General features: G+C 56.0%; 1 protein-coding gene across 1 annotated transcript in view; it reads left to right on the forward strand.

The window, feature by feature from the left end:
- TIAM2 (TIAM Rac1 associated GEF 2) overlaps window positions 1-15,093 on the forward strand; it is a 440,232-nt gene that overhangs the window by 421,902 nt on the left and 3,237 nt on the right. Inside the window, 9 exon segments of the mRNA XM_040965572.1 lie at window positions 4,759-4,938; window positions 7,312-7,380; window positions 7,877-8,002; window positions 8,727-8,835; window positions 10,552-10,731; window positions 12,177-12,295; window positions 13,652-13,760; window positions 14,290-14,348; window positions 14,838-14,943. Coding sequence (XP_040821506.1) covers window positions 4,759-4,938; window positions 7,312-7,380; window positions 7,877-8,002; window positions 8,727-8,835; window positions 10,552-10,731; window positions 12,177-12,295; window positions 13,652-13,760; window positions 14,290-14,348; window positions 14,838-14,943 — 1,057 coding nt within the window.

Here is a 15,093-nt window from a genome sequence, read left to right on the forward strand (position 1 = left end):
GGCTGCCACATCTCTGCCCCAACCTCGAGATGGTTCTGATAATATGAGATACTGAGCTGCTTGTGCCAGAACTCAGAGGGAAATGGGAAAGCAGACGTGCCTCCAGGTAAGAGCGAGTGAAATGCTGAAACTGATCAGGGGAACGGATGTTCTAAATCCAGAGGAGCCCTGGTGCTGGCCTTCTGATGCGAGAGCAGTGTCAGACAGCGGGGCCAGCGGAGTCAGTGGAGCAATGCAGAGCCTGGGTCTAGGCAAGGTCCTGCTCCTGTCCACCCTAAAGAGTGTGGGGTGGGCACGGGAACAGCTCAGGCACCTTGGGCTTTTTTTTTGCCAGGACCAAGTAAAGACTTCACTGGCACATTCCAGCCCCACATCTAACACCCTGCTCACCGCCTAGGAAGACAGTGACATCGTTTTGCAGCAGGGACCAGCCTTAGCATCACCTGGAGAACCCGACGGTCGCTGTTGATGCTTTTCTAGACAGCATTGGTTTTAGGGGGAAAGGCTCTTAGTTACTCTAAATGGGGAGAAAATATGTTTTTGGTGATCTTGTGTGGAACCCCGGCCTATGGTGAGCCCCGCTTCCAGCATTGCTTGCTCCAGTTGGCAGACACCACTTGGGGGTGCACTCTTAGAGTTCTAGTGTTTTCTGTTCTGCATCTTTGGCCAGTCAGGCTACTGATCTCTCCCACACCGTCTTAACTTGGGATCGCCTGTCTTAGGCCACACTCCTGGGATGTGTCAGTTGCCTGTGTGTTTGTGTCAACAGAGATGAGCACATGTGTAGGACTACTGGTGCCAGGAGAGCCCTGGCCACGTACGTGGTGGACAGAGGCAGCTGAGAGGGGCGGCAGGCGTGTTTTAGCCATGCTCTGCTCCATACCTGGGCTGTGCGGGACATGGGCCAGAGGACACAGGCCGCATGCCCTGAGAGCCCTGCTGTGTGCTGGGAAACATACGGTGCCAGTGTGCCTGGTAGGAATGCTTGAGAGGTATTGGGCACGCAGCACGTGGTCAGCAGGTGCAGCCTCCCACTTGTTCTTGACCCAACTGATAGTTTGAGGATTACTTGGTGGGCTTGACACTGCGGCTGCTTATTTCATGATTGAGGACACTGATGCTCGGAAACGAGGCTTGCCCGGGATATGGGCAGAGCCTGGACTAGAACTCAAGATCCATGAGTCTTGTCTTTGCTTTCCACTCTGCTCGCCCTCCTTGTGTGGGGGTGTCCCAAGGCAGAGGGCCACCGTGGCTAAGGAGACGTCCCAGAGCTGTGGAATGCTGCCTGTCGCTGTTCTGTCCTGGGGACCATCAGTGAGGGGCACTCTGAGATACCATCTTCAGCCACGCTCTGATCATGGATCCTTCTCCCGTTGGGAGCTCCGTCTGCTTTCCATCCCTGGGAACCTCATGCACCCCCCTAGGCAGCACACGGAGTGTGTTCTGCTGTGAAAGCGCTTCATGGCAACACCTTCCAAGGTTGGCCTGCTGTGGACAAATCTTAGCTTCCATTCACTTTTTGGAAATTCATCCTACCAGAAGCATTTTTCAAAATGAATTCTGAGTTTTTCGAAAATGGCAAGAGGCTTTATTTTTAAAATCTTGTTATTTTAGCACTGCCTTGTTAGGTGGAGTTTCTGACATCCCAGGCAGGCAAAGCTGTGATCTCACCATACGCCATTTCACTTAGGCTGCATTTTGTCAGATCTTATTGTCTGCAGTGGATGTGAGTTTAATATAGATTCTGTAGCCTGGAAGCATGTTCCGGAATGCAGACGCACATCCTATGAGCTCCCTGGACAGAGGGTTCCAACACAGTGAGCTATGGAGTCCTCGTGTTCGTGTGGTGGGCTTTCTGCCATCAGGACAGGGGGCCAGACCTGGAACCCCAGACTGCCAGTGGAGGTCCAGTTTCCTCTTGTCTCGGAAATTCAGTCCATGCATCTTGCCCGTGCTCACTCAGCAGTGCAGATCTCAGAGACCGGGTGAGCCGGGCAGACCCACTCCCGGGAAACCCAAGCAGAATGTAGCTGTGTTGAGAGGTCGACCAGTAGTTCTCCCACAGCCCACATGTTGACATCACTTGGGACACGTTTGGTTCCTGTGGATGGCGGGGCCTGCTGAATTCCAGGTCAGTCGGATCTGCAGTCACGTAGGTGTTTGCTCTTAGGTCACTGCTGGCTAGTGTTGTTCCAACATGAGGTGAGACATGTTCGATGATTGTTGCCTTAAGATCTACATCTGTTTTCTTAGTCTTTGAAATTTTACCCCAAAATGAATATCTTCTGATAAACATTGCCAGAAATATGCTTTTGTGTGCAAAGTAAAAGAAAATTAGATACAGGTATCTGTGTATCCAAGGTGAATTGTTAGTATTTCTGTTACTTCGGCATGTTTGGAAGTCAGTTATTTTATCTGCTGTGTGTCCAGTGAGAGGCTTAGTACCTGGTAGACTGACTTCTGCACTGAGATTAAGGTTCAAAGAGAAGCAACTCCTAAGAGCTCAGCAGTGAGGGAGCTCTCACTGCAGACACACAGTGGGGCTACACTGTCTCCTGCCCTCTACCTGCCCTCCCCCTGCCCTCTGCCTGCCCTCCGCCTGCCCCTCCACCTGCCCCTCCGCCTGCCCCCTGCCTGCCCCTCCGTCTGCCCTTCCGTCTGCCCTCCACCTGCCCCTCCGTCTGCCCCTCCGTCTGCCCCTCCACCTGCCCTCCGCCTGCCCTCCACCTGCCCTCCGCCTGCCCTCCGCCTGCCCCTCCGTCTGCCCTCTGCCTGCCCCTCTGTCTGCCCCTCCATCTGCCCTCCGCCTGCCCCTCCACCTGTCCTCTGCCTGCCCTCCGCCGGCCCCTCCACCTGCCCTCCACCTGCCCCTCCGCCTGCCCTCCGCCTGCCTTCCGTCTGCCCCTCCATCTGCCCTCCACCTGCCCCTCCGTCTGCCCCTCCACCTGCCCCTCCACCTGCCCCTCCGTCTGCCCCTCCATCTGCCCTCTGCCTGCCCCTCCACCTGGCTAACCATGACTTGCCTCGTCTTCCCACACTCCTTTGGCTTGTCCTGGGCAGCGGGTCCCTCCCAGGACACCATTACAACTACCACCAAGTTTGCCCCCTCTTCCCCGAAGCCTTCTGAGTTAGCCATTCTCAAGGGATACTTCTGTTAGCTTCCTGTGCTAGGTTTTCCATTTGTTCCATCCAAGCTCGTGTTGTCTTCCATGCTGCCTCATTGTCTTTCGAGTAGGGATCTCTTCCACATTTTTTTTTTTTTTTGCAAGCAGAGCTGGCTTCAGTTGCGCCCTCCAAGCTGAACTGAAATGCCAAACAGCAGGGCAGTGTTGGGTTTTAATGTGGATGGCATGTTTCCATCAAACGCTGAGGTGAGAGGCCAAGGCATCGAACAGGGGCAGGTGGGCAGGAGGCATCTGTTCGTCCTTTTGAAGAAACTTTATCAAGTGACAGCATGGAGACAAAAGCACAAATCGGGCCACCATGGTTGGTCATCGTGGTGTGTGTGCGCGTGCGTGCTGAGATGGCTAACCAGGGGAAGGAGACTGAGCACCAAGAGATGCTTCCAACACGTTTCACCTTTCGCTCTGGATGGAGATGCAGAGAGGTCAGGCATGAAGGCATGTGAGCTAAAGACAGGAGAGTTGTAATTGATGAGCGGAAGGTTCCCACATGAGGATGGACATGTGTCATAGCTGCTTGACAGCCATCACAGCTTCTCTGCTATTCAGTAGAGGTTTCAATACATGATGGGAAAAAACACTGACTGTCCTGTGAGCCACTGAGCTGGGCACCTGTGGCCAGGTCCATGTGGTCCTATCCTTGACAAATTTCCAGGCTGCCAGTGTTGGAGGGATGGAGAGGAGGAGTTCAAGGATACTGCGAGTACAGTCCAGGATGCTGAGGGCGTGACAGAAGGAGATAGGCCCGAGGCTGGAGCATGCGCCTGGCTCCTCCCTGGGAAGATCCACCGAGGATGCAGAGTCCCCCAGCTGTCCCTGCTCCCACCTGCCCCCATGGCCTGGATGAGTCTTGGAGTGGCTCACCTGCTTGATAGTCACAGCTGTGCCATGCTGAGGTCGGCTCAGCTTCCTCTTCTGGAGAGCCCCCACCTCCACCCCTGTCCAGGGCTGGTCAGACCCACACCTGGTAGGTGCTACAGCTCACCTTCCTCTCTGGCTGTGCCTGCTTCCGGGCCCGGGTCCCTGTGAGTAGAGGCCTTTTCGTGTTTCTCTCTCTTGGTCTCTGCTCCATGGATAGAATAGTGTGTCAGCCCAAGACTGTCACTCATCACTTTGCTACCTGGCACCAGATGGCCCACCTAGTGGGGCTGGAGAGCAGAACCTTGGCCTGTCTGCATGCTGCACTCCCCTAATACTACTGCACCATTGCAGGTCTTCCGAGCTGCTCCTTCATGGGGCACAGAAAGTTGGACCAGGCCGTCCTTGGAGGACCAGGGCACGTCCTTTGTGTGCTGTTCAGAAAGCCATGACCTCCTGGTTTTAGAGCAGGCTCACTGATGGCAGAGCGTTAGCCCTGTACCTTAACTCTTGTCTGGGAACCGAGGGCTGTCTCGTGTCAGTGCTGGACGCTAGTGCAAGCACAGGTCCTCCCTACCGGGATCTGCAGTGGCAGCCGTGGTGGTCCCAGGTGAATGAGCCCCTCTGCCCTCCGCCTGGACTCTAGGGAGCCTGCTCTCCTCATTGGGCGGCTGATCCAGGTACGTGTGCCTCACTCTCCACCTCTTTTCTTTCTCAGAGCGCTGAGCAGATCGCTACACTGTGCAGGAACTTCGCCCACAGCCAGACCAACGGCATGGACGGTGCCAGGGAGGGTCAGGACCTGCCCCCACGGCCACTGGCCCGCCACCTGTCAGACGCAGACCGCCTCCGCAAAGTCATCCAGGAGCTGGTGGACACGGAGAAGTCCTATGTGAAGGTGAGGGCGGTGCTGGGCATCCTTTCTGTCGGTTGATGGCAGCCTCGACTCACCTCTGCCCGGGACACCTGCCACTCGTGGGACCTACTGCAAGGAAGGGATGGGAGTGGTGGCATGGGTGGAAGAACTGCGAGAAATCTAAAAAAACACTAGACTCTTGGCTCTTTTGGTTACCAAGGTAGCTCTTGCTATGGAAACAGATGTTCTGGTTAGTCATTCACAATCTGTGGGAAGTGAGTCTGTGCTGGCTTAGTGCACAGGGAGAGAGCATTCTAGGTGAGCAGGAACTGAGGAGCAGTCGGTACAGAAGTGCCCACAACCCCAGGTCCTGCCACTGGCGCTGCCCTGCAGGCGTGTGTGTTGGGCATCACATGAACGGTGGGGTCCGCTGAGTCACTTGAAGAACTCAGATGTGCCTATCTCACCAGTCCCCAGAGAGTGGTTAGGGAGGTGGTGTGGAGCGCACAGGAGCCCAGGAAGGCAGAGCTCCTTTGCCTGGAGAAGTTGCTGAAGCTTCGGAGTGATGTTGTGCTTGCTGCACCTGTCGGCCATCGCAGCGACGAGGCGCGGAGTGGAGGCTGAGCTCCCAGCATTGGCTTTGCCTCTGTCGTGCGCTGTGACCTTGATGGTCCCCTCTGGTGCCCCAGTCCCTTTGTCCTCACAGACCTTTGGCCCTGCTGTGCTGGGCTCTTAGAGCAGCCTCAGCCCACCCTGTGGCTGTTAGCTTCTTTCTGCCTGAAACAGAGCTGAGCATCACCCCACGAGGAGCCCCCGGTCTTGGTCTTGTTGGGGACAGAAATGCTGGAGCTATCACAGCTGGCCTGCACTTACCGCCGTATCTTTTCCCATGTGCCCGCCAGGCTCTCAGAGCAGAATGACCTTGTCCATGACCCTTGACCTCCACAGAGACCAATGTCTCCCACATGGGTGCAGGGACTCAAACACTCAGACCATCTTCTACTGCTTCCCAAGGTCATTGGAGAAGTGGAGTGGAGCTGAAGTGGAGCAGCTGAGACTAAGTGGCACTCTGGCGGGATGCCAGCACTACACCACTCTGGCAGCACACAGTCTCCTGTGTGACTCGTACTGCTGTAGGTCACTGAGCTGAGAGACACTGCAGTGTGGCACAGGTAGAGATGGATGCTGGGAGGAGGTGATAAGAGGGACCGACTGGCACCCCCGTCTGTGGGCCATTACCCTGCCACTTCCTGACCAGAACACTGGCACCTGGGGCCTCCCGGGATCTCCAGTCCCTGCTTCGTGTTTTTCTTTTGGTTGTCACCATGTAACATGGAATTGGACTTGTAGTTGAACCTGGATTTCTGCCTGCTTCTTGAGCGTTTCTACCTGTGTGTCACAGAGATGTGACCCAGTGGCTTCCTCCCTGCTAGGCACAGCCCTGGGAGGTCAAGGGAGGGAGAGCCTGGGGCAGCACAGACCTGGCCTTGCTCTCAGAAAGGAGGTATAAGGTTCCGGGGACACACTGGGCCTCACACAGCTCTCTGAGTCGTTTGCAAGTCTAATAGATGTGAAATGTGAAACACACATCTTAGGTCCATTGGCTCACCCTCCAAATGGCCGTAACAGCTGGGTCTCCTGTGGAAGGTGAAGGCCCAGTGACTGGGGCCCTTCCCTCTGCCTTGCAGGACGCAAATCCAGGTACCCTAGTATGGGGTGTGGTTGTCCTCAGTGGCATCTTAACCATGGCACCTGATACCTGCTCCAGGCTGGGCCTTGACTCCTGCTTGGCACCGTGTGGACCTCAGTGTAGGGGACTTCGCAGCCTTCAGATTCACTATTTATAGAATGAAGCATGGAAGAGAAACCTTGCCGTCACTACATTATATCCTGGTCTTGGCTTCAAATGATTGAATTCAAAACCTTTTTTACCTGACGGGGTTTGCACACAGGCAGCCACACGGTCTGTTCTGCCATGGCCTAATTTAGCACTGACCCACATGTGGCTTTGGTCTCAAAAGTTCTGATTGCAAACCCTTAGAAATTGTTTCTTGCACTTGTGGAATTCTGGCAACCTCCAAGTTGAAGGGCACGCCCAGATCCTGTGCTGTCCTTCCCGGCTCCATGCTGGAGCTCTTGTGGGAGATGCAGATCTGGTAGAGCCGCGGTCATGTCTGGCCAGCCTGTGCTTTGTCTCAGGGAAGTGAGCGCTCCCAAGAGCCAGTTGCTGTGGGCAAGGTACCAGAGTAAGCAGGAGAGGTGACCGAGCTACAAAGGAATGTGCAGAATCCAGGGAAGATAACCACTTCTAGGATTGGGCAGTCCAGGAAAGATGAGCGTCATCCACTCCTAAGCACCGTCCCCGGCATTGTGGAAATCTAGGTGTGGAAAAGATGGCCGTCTCGTGTCTTTCAGGATCTGAGCTGCCTCTTTGAGTTGTACCTGGAGCCACTTCAAAGTGAGACATTCCTTACCCAAGACGAGGTAGGTGCGCATTGGCTTTGCTCTGTCTACTGACTGCTGGGGTTGGTGTCCAGCCGCCCTGTGGCTCACCTCTGGGCTGGGTACACCTGCCACTCCCCAGAGCACAACCAGGATGTCAGAAGCTGCTGAGTCCCGTGCCTGGCCTGACCCAGAGCCACGTGGCACAGCGCTTCCTCGGGCACCAGACTGGCCGCGCTTCCCATCCGGGCCATGGGCTTCAGCCCCACATGGCTTTTCAACATGTTTGAAATTTTAAAGTTAAACCACAGTAATTAGCTCTTTCCTACTGAGTCCCACTTCTAACCCAGTTTGAACTCTGAGAATTGGACATCCATTTAAAGGTTATTCCAGAATTAGGAGCTGTGCGGCAGGTCTGTGGGAGTTCCGTGGCCTTCGCTGAGGGGCTGCCGTCCGGGCCACAGTGGGGGCCTGCCGTCAGGTGGCCCTCAGGTCTTCGTGGCGCACACCCCCTTCCACATCCTGTGCTTCCACCTAGATGGAGTCACTTTTCGGAAGTTTGCCGGAAATGCTGGAGTTTCAAAAGGTCTTTCTGGAGACCCTGGAGGATGGGATTTCGGCCTCCTCTGACTTTAACGTCCTGGAAACCCCCTCACAGTTCCGAGTAAGTGCCTGAGAGTCGGGCTTCCTGCTGAGTGGGAACCATGCAGAGTTCAGGCCCAGGTGCTGCTTGAGTTGCACTGTTGCCCTCTGCCAGTGGCCTGGAGAAGGCTGCAGCCCCAGGGTTAGGTGCCCAGGAGGGTGGGCAGCTCTGCTTTCATGCAGCTGGCCTGGCTGCCGCACACACAAGCTCATCCCGCCACCTCGCTGGGCTAGCCAGGACTGTGGCTGCTGACGCGGAGTGTCTGCCCTGCACCTGACTCTTCCCCTTCCCCCCACACTCTCCCCCGCCCCCCCCCCCCCCCCGCGTGTGCCTGTGAGCTTGGGGCAGAAGGCGCAGGCTCAGGTTGCTCTGGCCAAGCCTTCTATTCAGAGAGCATGGGTGTGAATGCAGAGACGGGGAGAAAGCTGAAGGCAGTGGCAAGGCGGGGTCGGGACGCAGACGGCATCACCGGTCGCAGGCAGCAAAGTGGCCCTTACTGCTTGACCTCTCACATCTTGTGCAGCCTGGCCCGGGCAGCCGTGTCTCTCAGGACTTATACTGTCGGTGGGTTCTGCTGCCAGGCCATTTCCCTGAAGCTGAAGGTCGGGGGATTGCCTGGTCTCATCTGTACCCATCATGGGTGTGGAGCTGTCCTGGCTTATCTGATTGGTGTCCTCGCTACATGCGGTGGCATCTGACAAATGCCAGGCCGTGTCTGAGTTCACTTTCTTCCTTCCCCTTCTAGAAGCTACTCTTCTCCCTTGGAGGCTCCTTCCTCTATTATGCAGACCACTTCAAACTGTACAGCGGATTCTGTGCTAACCATATTAAAGTACAGAAGGTTCTAGAACGAGGTAGGTCATTTATTCCCTCTTACAGCCATATTTTCCAACCACTAATTATTTAACATGTAGCATTAAGTGCAATTCCAGTGAATTATGCTACATTCTTGACCTTGAAAGTGATGGAACTGGCCTGTTTGGGGTACTGGCAGCAGGGAGCTTTATTGGTGTTGCTTTGCTGTGAAATGACACCTGCCTGGATGCCTTCCTTGTCGCACTGCTTTCTGTAAGCACTGAGGCTGGTGGCCCTGGGTCGGCACAGAAAGGACACACACCGTCCTATTTCCCTTGCCAACCTTAAGCTCAAGGCGCCTCTGCAAACTGCTGGCACAGGGCCACGTGAGGGCACTGCTCCCGAAAGTGCTTTTGGCAGAACTGGGAAGAGCTCACGTTTTCCAGAGGCTTCTGTTTGCAGCACTGTGGAGGCGTACGACCCTGGCCTTGGTGGAGTTTACTCAAGGCCACTGAGGCAGCTGATCTGTGTAGTGTAAATCTGGAACCTTCTAGTATCTCAAAAGGAAAGCCCTAAGTGTTAACTGACAGAATCTTGGGGTGTATCGAGTTCCCAAGGTCCACTCCATCCTCTGGCGTTTTCCCTCCGAGCGCCCTCTCCATGCCAATCTGTGGCAATGGCTGGCCGCATTCTTCCTCAGCCCTCAGCAGCTGCCTAGGCGGCCGCATCCCCAGGGGCACTGCCTCCTGGCTGCTGGAGATCCTCTCCTGGTAAGCAAGCCCTCAGCTGAGAGTAAACCTCCACTCAGATTGGCCGCATTAGAAGTATTCTTAAGTAGCTGGTTGCCCATGCTAACGGGTTCCGTGCGCACTCACACCGAATGCCCCTTGGATTCCAGCGCACACAGAACAGAGGTGGTCCTTGCTGCTGGACGGGAAGGAGCTATCTATGGTTCTGATGTGAGCAGCCTGGAGTTGTGGAGCGGAAGCTGCGGGCTGCAGGCTTGACATGATTTTAAGGACCCTCCCCCCACACCTCTCTTCCCATGCACTAAAATGACTTGACTTGAAAGGTGGAGACAGAAACAAGAGTTCTCCCACCTGCTGGCTCACACCTCAAACAGGTCAGACACAGAGATGTCACGGCACAGATGTGTGCGGCCGGTGCCGGGCCAGGCCGAAGCCAGGAGCCGGCAGCCCGGCTGGGTCACCGCTGTGGGTCTGGTGTGTGGCAGGGGCCTGTGTTATGAGCCATCACGGTGACCCTGCAAGGCCTGCACTGTTAGCAAGGGCTGCGGCCTGGAGTGGAAGCAGAGGCCCGATGCAGACCCTAGGGCAGGTGGGTGTCCCCGGGGCATGGGGAGCACAGTGTCAAAGTCCCAACTTACTGTGAAGCAGAGAAAGACACTGCCGCCATTGAACTTGGAACATGAGCAGCAGGCCAGTAGAAGGAACACAGATTGCTACCTGAGCCTGTCACGGAGTGTGCTTCAGGTCTGGGGAACCCCGCTTTGGTGGCTTTGCACAGTGCCGGGAACCCGCCCTTGGTCACCTGTGTGCCTGGGAGCCTGGGGGCTCTGGGTGCCAGCAGCCCTCCTATGGCACCACACCCAGTCTCCCTGGCTCACAGGGATCAGCCAGCGGAGGCACCAGATCCCGTGCCTGGTTCCGGACCTGCGTTATGGAAGCTCAGGCTCTCCGTCTGAAGACCAACCGAGCAGAAATGAGCTCGGCCCGCTGCTCTCCTCTAAGCCGCTCTTTTCCACCTGCTTGCAGCAAAGACCGACAAGGCCTTCAAGGCTTTCTTGGATGCCCGGAATCCCACCAAGCAGCACTCGTCCACCCTGGAGTCCTACCTCATCAAGCCCGTGCAGAGAGTGCTCAAGTACCCGCTGCTGCTCAGAGAGCTCGTGTCCCTGACGGACCACGAGAGCGAGGAGCACTACCACCTCACAGGTGAGGCCCGGCATCGGGGCGCCCCTGCCCGCCTCCTGCAGGATTACTGGCCGCTCCCTGCCGCTTCCCTCTACAGCCCCAGCCTTCTTCTGAGTGCTGGATCCATCTTCCTGGGAAAGGCTCAGAGCCTGCGGGTTCCTGGGTAGGCTGCAGGATTTAGAAATCACGCAGAGGTAGGACGGGGCGCCCCCTTGTGGTGCGCTCAGAAAGCAAGCTCCCCGCACGCACTGGGTTTTAACGCTGATGTGGAAAAGCATTGGCATCCCTGGAAATAACTGTCTCAGGTGTGCTCTGACCTCCACATATTGTAATTAGGTCCAGTGTCATTCATAAAGCTTAATATTGCTGAATCAGAGTCATGGGGAGAGAGTATATTAACTTGGCTCCTTTCCCAAGACAAATATTTTGATAGCATAAGCAATACAGTTGTTATATATACAGTTTACCCAAGCGCTTTTATATACATCTATATATAAGGTCAACAAGTGTAATGCAAACTAGGATTAGTATAGCAGTATTGTGTGAAGAACTCTGTGTGTGTAAATATTTATTCCACAGAGTTTCACTCTGAGAGGGCAAGCCATCCATCTGCATAATCACTCCCCGTGACCCCGGGTGGTCCTGGCCAGGCTGGCGCCACCTCTGGGGCTTCACTCCCCGTGGCCCCCGTGGCCAGGTTGGGCCAGGTTGGGCCAGGCTGACGCCACCTCTGGGGCCCAAGCACGGGGCCACACTCCACTGCCGCCCTCCTGCATGCATTAGCAGGAAGCTGGGTTGGAAGTGGGCAGCAGGCTCTCCAGTGGATTCCCCCAGGCTGTGCTGTGGAAGGCAGCCTCCCAGGCGTCAGCGCCACGCCACAGAGCAGGATCCAAGCATTGTGTTGCATTAGAGATCAGGAAAAGGGTTCCTACAGAAAACTTCCTCCTGCTGGTTGAAATGGCAGATGAAGAAACAAAACAAAAACCTGTTCTTGGATGTGACCTGAAACTCTGCCTTTTGCTTTTGATAAACTCATGGTGTCTCGCCCACCTGCTGTCACAGAGCTGTAGAGAATGAGCAGCAGGCCACCCAGGAGGCAGCGCCCTCTCGCCATGCGCCCAGCTGCATCCCACCAAGGGTCCAGACACCCGAGGCTGGCATGCGTGGGATTCTGGCTTTGCTCCTCTCCCTGCAGCACACTGAGACGCCGTGGAGACATGAGAGCTCTCAGCGCTGAGTCAGTGAGCCCGTTGTTAGTCCTCTTCTTTGGCACGGGGCATTTGAAGTGGCATATGACCTGCCTCTTTGCTGTAATAATGACCGACTGCTATCGGGTGCTGTGACACCCCCTCCACCCCCCAGTCACATCCCTTTTCGGGAGATGGGGGTCTCCAGTCCTGGCTTGAATCTCCAGCTGTTTGCAGCTGTTGGATGGGATTTAAAGCAGAGGCTTTCATGTTTTGCAGAAGCCCTGAAGGCAATGGAGAAAGTGGCCAGCCACATCAACGAGATGCAGAAGATCTATGAGGACTACGGCGCCGTGTTCGACCAGCTGGTGGCGGAGCAGAGCGGGCCAGAGAAGGAGGTCGGCCTCTGCAGGCCTTGGGTGCAGGTGTCCTGGGGCTCGGGGACCTTCCTGCTCAGCATGGAGAAGACAGCCAAATCTTGTCTTTGGCAGGTTGAGATAGAAGGCTCTCTGAGCGCGTATCTGCTACCTTTCCCCGGTTCCTCCAGGGACACCAGAACCTCAGTCCCAGAGGCTGGAGTGAGGAGCCAGGAGGAGGGTGCTAGCAGCCTCGGGAGAGAAGCTGGGCTGGGCCTTTGTTTCTCTTTTTTTTAAAATACACGCACACACACAGAGAAAGAGCTGCTGTGTGCTGGTTCAGTGTTAGCTGCCCATAATGACCAGGAGTGGGCTGGACCAAAGTGGGACCAGGAATGCAGCCCAGTCTGGCATGTCAAGGGCAGGACCCCCCCAGCAGTCACAAGTGGCACCTGCTGCCCTAAGCACTGCCCTGGCTGGCCCTGCTGTAGCAGCAGGTGCTGGTGCTTACAGCTCCAGCGGGGTTTGATTTTCTTGCGTCCCCCACCTTGCAATGGCTAACTGGTATTGTGGCACAACTGGTTAGGCCGCTGCCTGCAATCCTGGCATCCCATATGGGCACCAGCTCAGGTACTGGCTGCTCCACTTTGGATCCAGCTCCGTACCATGCCTGAGAAAGCAGTGAGGTGATGCATGGGATTGGGCCCCTGCACTCATGTGGGAGACCCTGCGGAAGCTCCAGGCTCCTGGCCCAGCCCTGGCTGCGGCAGTCATGTCGGGGAATGAACCAGTGCATGAAGGATCACACTCAGTCACTCTGCCTCTCAAAGAGGCTTTTCGTCCTGGCCACATGGTTTAAATCTGCAAAAAAGAGCTGGCGTGTCACTGTCACTGTGACAGTCCTGAGGTGTGCGGGCTCAGCAGCAGGCCAATGTACTGGATCCTGCAGTGAGCGGGCAGTAAGGGCCCTTGGAACGAGGACCTGAGGTTGCGGGTGCTGTCAGGCAGCAGCGTCGCTCTCCGGCATGCCTCCCTCGTTGGCACTGCTGTGCATGGCTCACAGGGCACCCCACTTGCATTTGTGTGCGCTGGCGCAAAATGCCTTCTTTGTGTCACTGGTCACACACTGTACTTTCATTTTAGCAATGACCACATATAAGCTCAAAAAGTGCATGGAAAATACAGTCAGAAGCTAAGTTTATTTTGGTGTGTGAGGATTAAAGCCCACGCTGAAGTTTTGCATCATGCATTTTTCCCCCATGAACTTGCTGGCTGGAGACCCCGCCAATGCCTGGGTCTGTTGGATTGTCGGCCCCCAGATGTGCTCAAGTGCCTTTGCGTCCAGCAGAGGGCAGTGTGGCCTCGCGCCCACGGTCCTCTCACCCGTTTATCCTGCAGGTGACAGAGCTGTCCATGGGAGAGCTGCTTCTGCACTCCACCGTGTCCTGGCTGAACCCGTTCCTGTCGCTGGGCAAAGTCAGGAAGGAGCTGGAGCTCACGGTATTCGGTCAGTAGCCGTTCACGAGGCTGTGCACTGGCCGTGCTGCGGCCCTCTTGTCCTGCTTTGCTAACCCCTCACCTCCAGGAGCCGCAGGAAGCTTGGCTGCCACAGCCTGCCTGCCTCTTTAAAGCCCCACAGCGCTGCAGGCTCATTATCTCCTCCTCCCTTCAGCTCAGCTTGGGCCAAGTATTACAGGAACAGACCTCCCGAGACTATTTGGAAACCTGCTAACTTAATAGTTGGCCACAATTTGAAAATTGCTTAATTCTCATCGAGAGCTGAGAGCAGGTACTGTGCCCCAGGTGACCTCCATGAGGTGCTGGGCTTTTCTGTAAAGCCAGGAGGAATGAAAACGTCAGGAATGACTGCGTGGTAGCTCTTCCTTAAGCAGGTGCTCCTGCGGGTGCACGTGGACGAGGGAGGGGCCGGGGGGATCCTCCCGGCTCTCACACGGGAAGATGAAACATTCAACCCTGGGTTCACCTTGCAAGCATTTGTATGAAATACAGACTTTTTCTCTTTCTCCTTTCTTTAGTTTTTAAGAGAGCTGTCATACTGGTTTACAAAGAAAACTGCAAACTGAAAAAGAAGTTGGTAAGACAAGAATTAATGAACACTACCTTTCCGTGACCCCGAGCTCCTGGCACGTGCTGGGGCCCAGCAACCACTCCCGCCCTGGGGAACGGAGCCCAGTGGGCCCCAGGGTGTGGCTGAGCCACACCTAGTGGCACCTGCTTTGGCGGGAATCACAGGCATGCAGTGGGAGTTGGTGTCTGGCTTCTGCTGGCCTGTGTGAACCTTGGTTTGTTCTAAGATGACCTTAACCTTGACTGAAAGCAACACCACCCTCGCCCACCTGGACCTGCAAAACCTAGCTGCGGGCAGTCACTGTGGGGTAGACGAGGCGTGGGGACGGGGAGGCCTGCAGGCGTGACCGCTCAGGGACGGGACTCTGCTCCCCGAGGGGCTCGGGCCACCCACGTCCGCCCCGTGAGGTCTCTGGGTGACTTCCTGAGGTGGTTTCTGTGCACAGTGGCTCCTCGGCCGTGCTCTGACACTGCTTGGTGGCTTGTGTCCCTGCAGCCCTCCAATCCCCGACCTGCACACGGCTCTGCCGACCTGGACCCCTTCAAGTTCCGCTGGTTGATCCCCATTTCTGCGCTTCAGGTCCGACTGGGGAACCCTGCAGGTAACACTGAGTGGCTGGTCCGGGGCTGGGGTACCGGGGACAGCAGGAGCAGAGGTGGAGGACTGCAGGTATGCAGCTGGGCACAGGACGAGGCTCCCCATCGCCTCTGGGAGTCACTGAATGCCGTCTCATTCTCACTGCCAAGTCAGA

Source organism: Ochotona curzoniae, unplaced genomic scaffold (assembly GCF_017591425.1).
Source record: "Ochotona curzoniae isolate NIBS_2020 unplaced genomic scaffold, NIBS_Ocur_1.0 scaffold_3890, whole genome shotgun sequence".
In the NCBI taxonomy this organism is placed as follows: Eukaryota; Metazoa; Chordata; class Mammalia; order Lagomorpha; family Ochotonidae; genus Ochotona; species Ochotona curzoniae.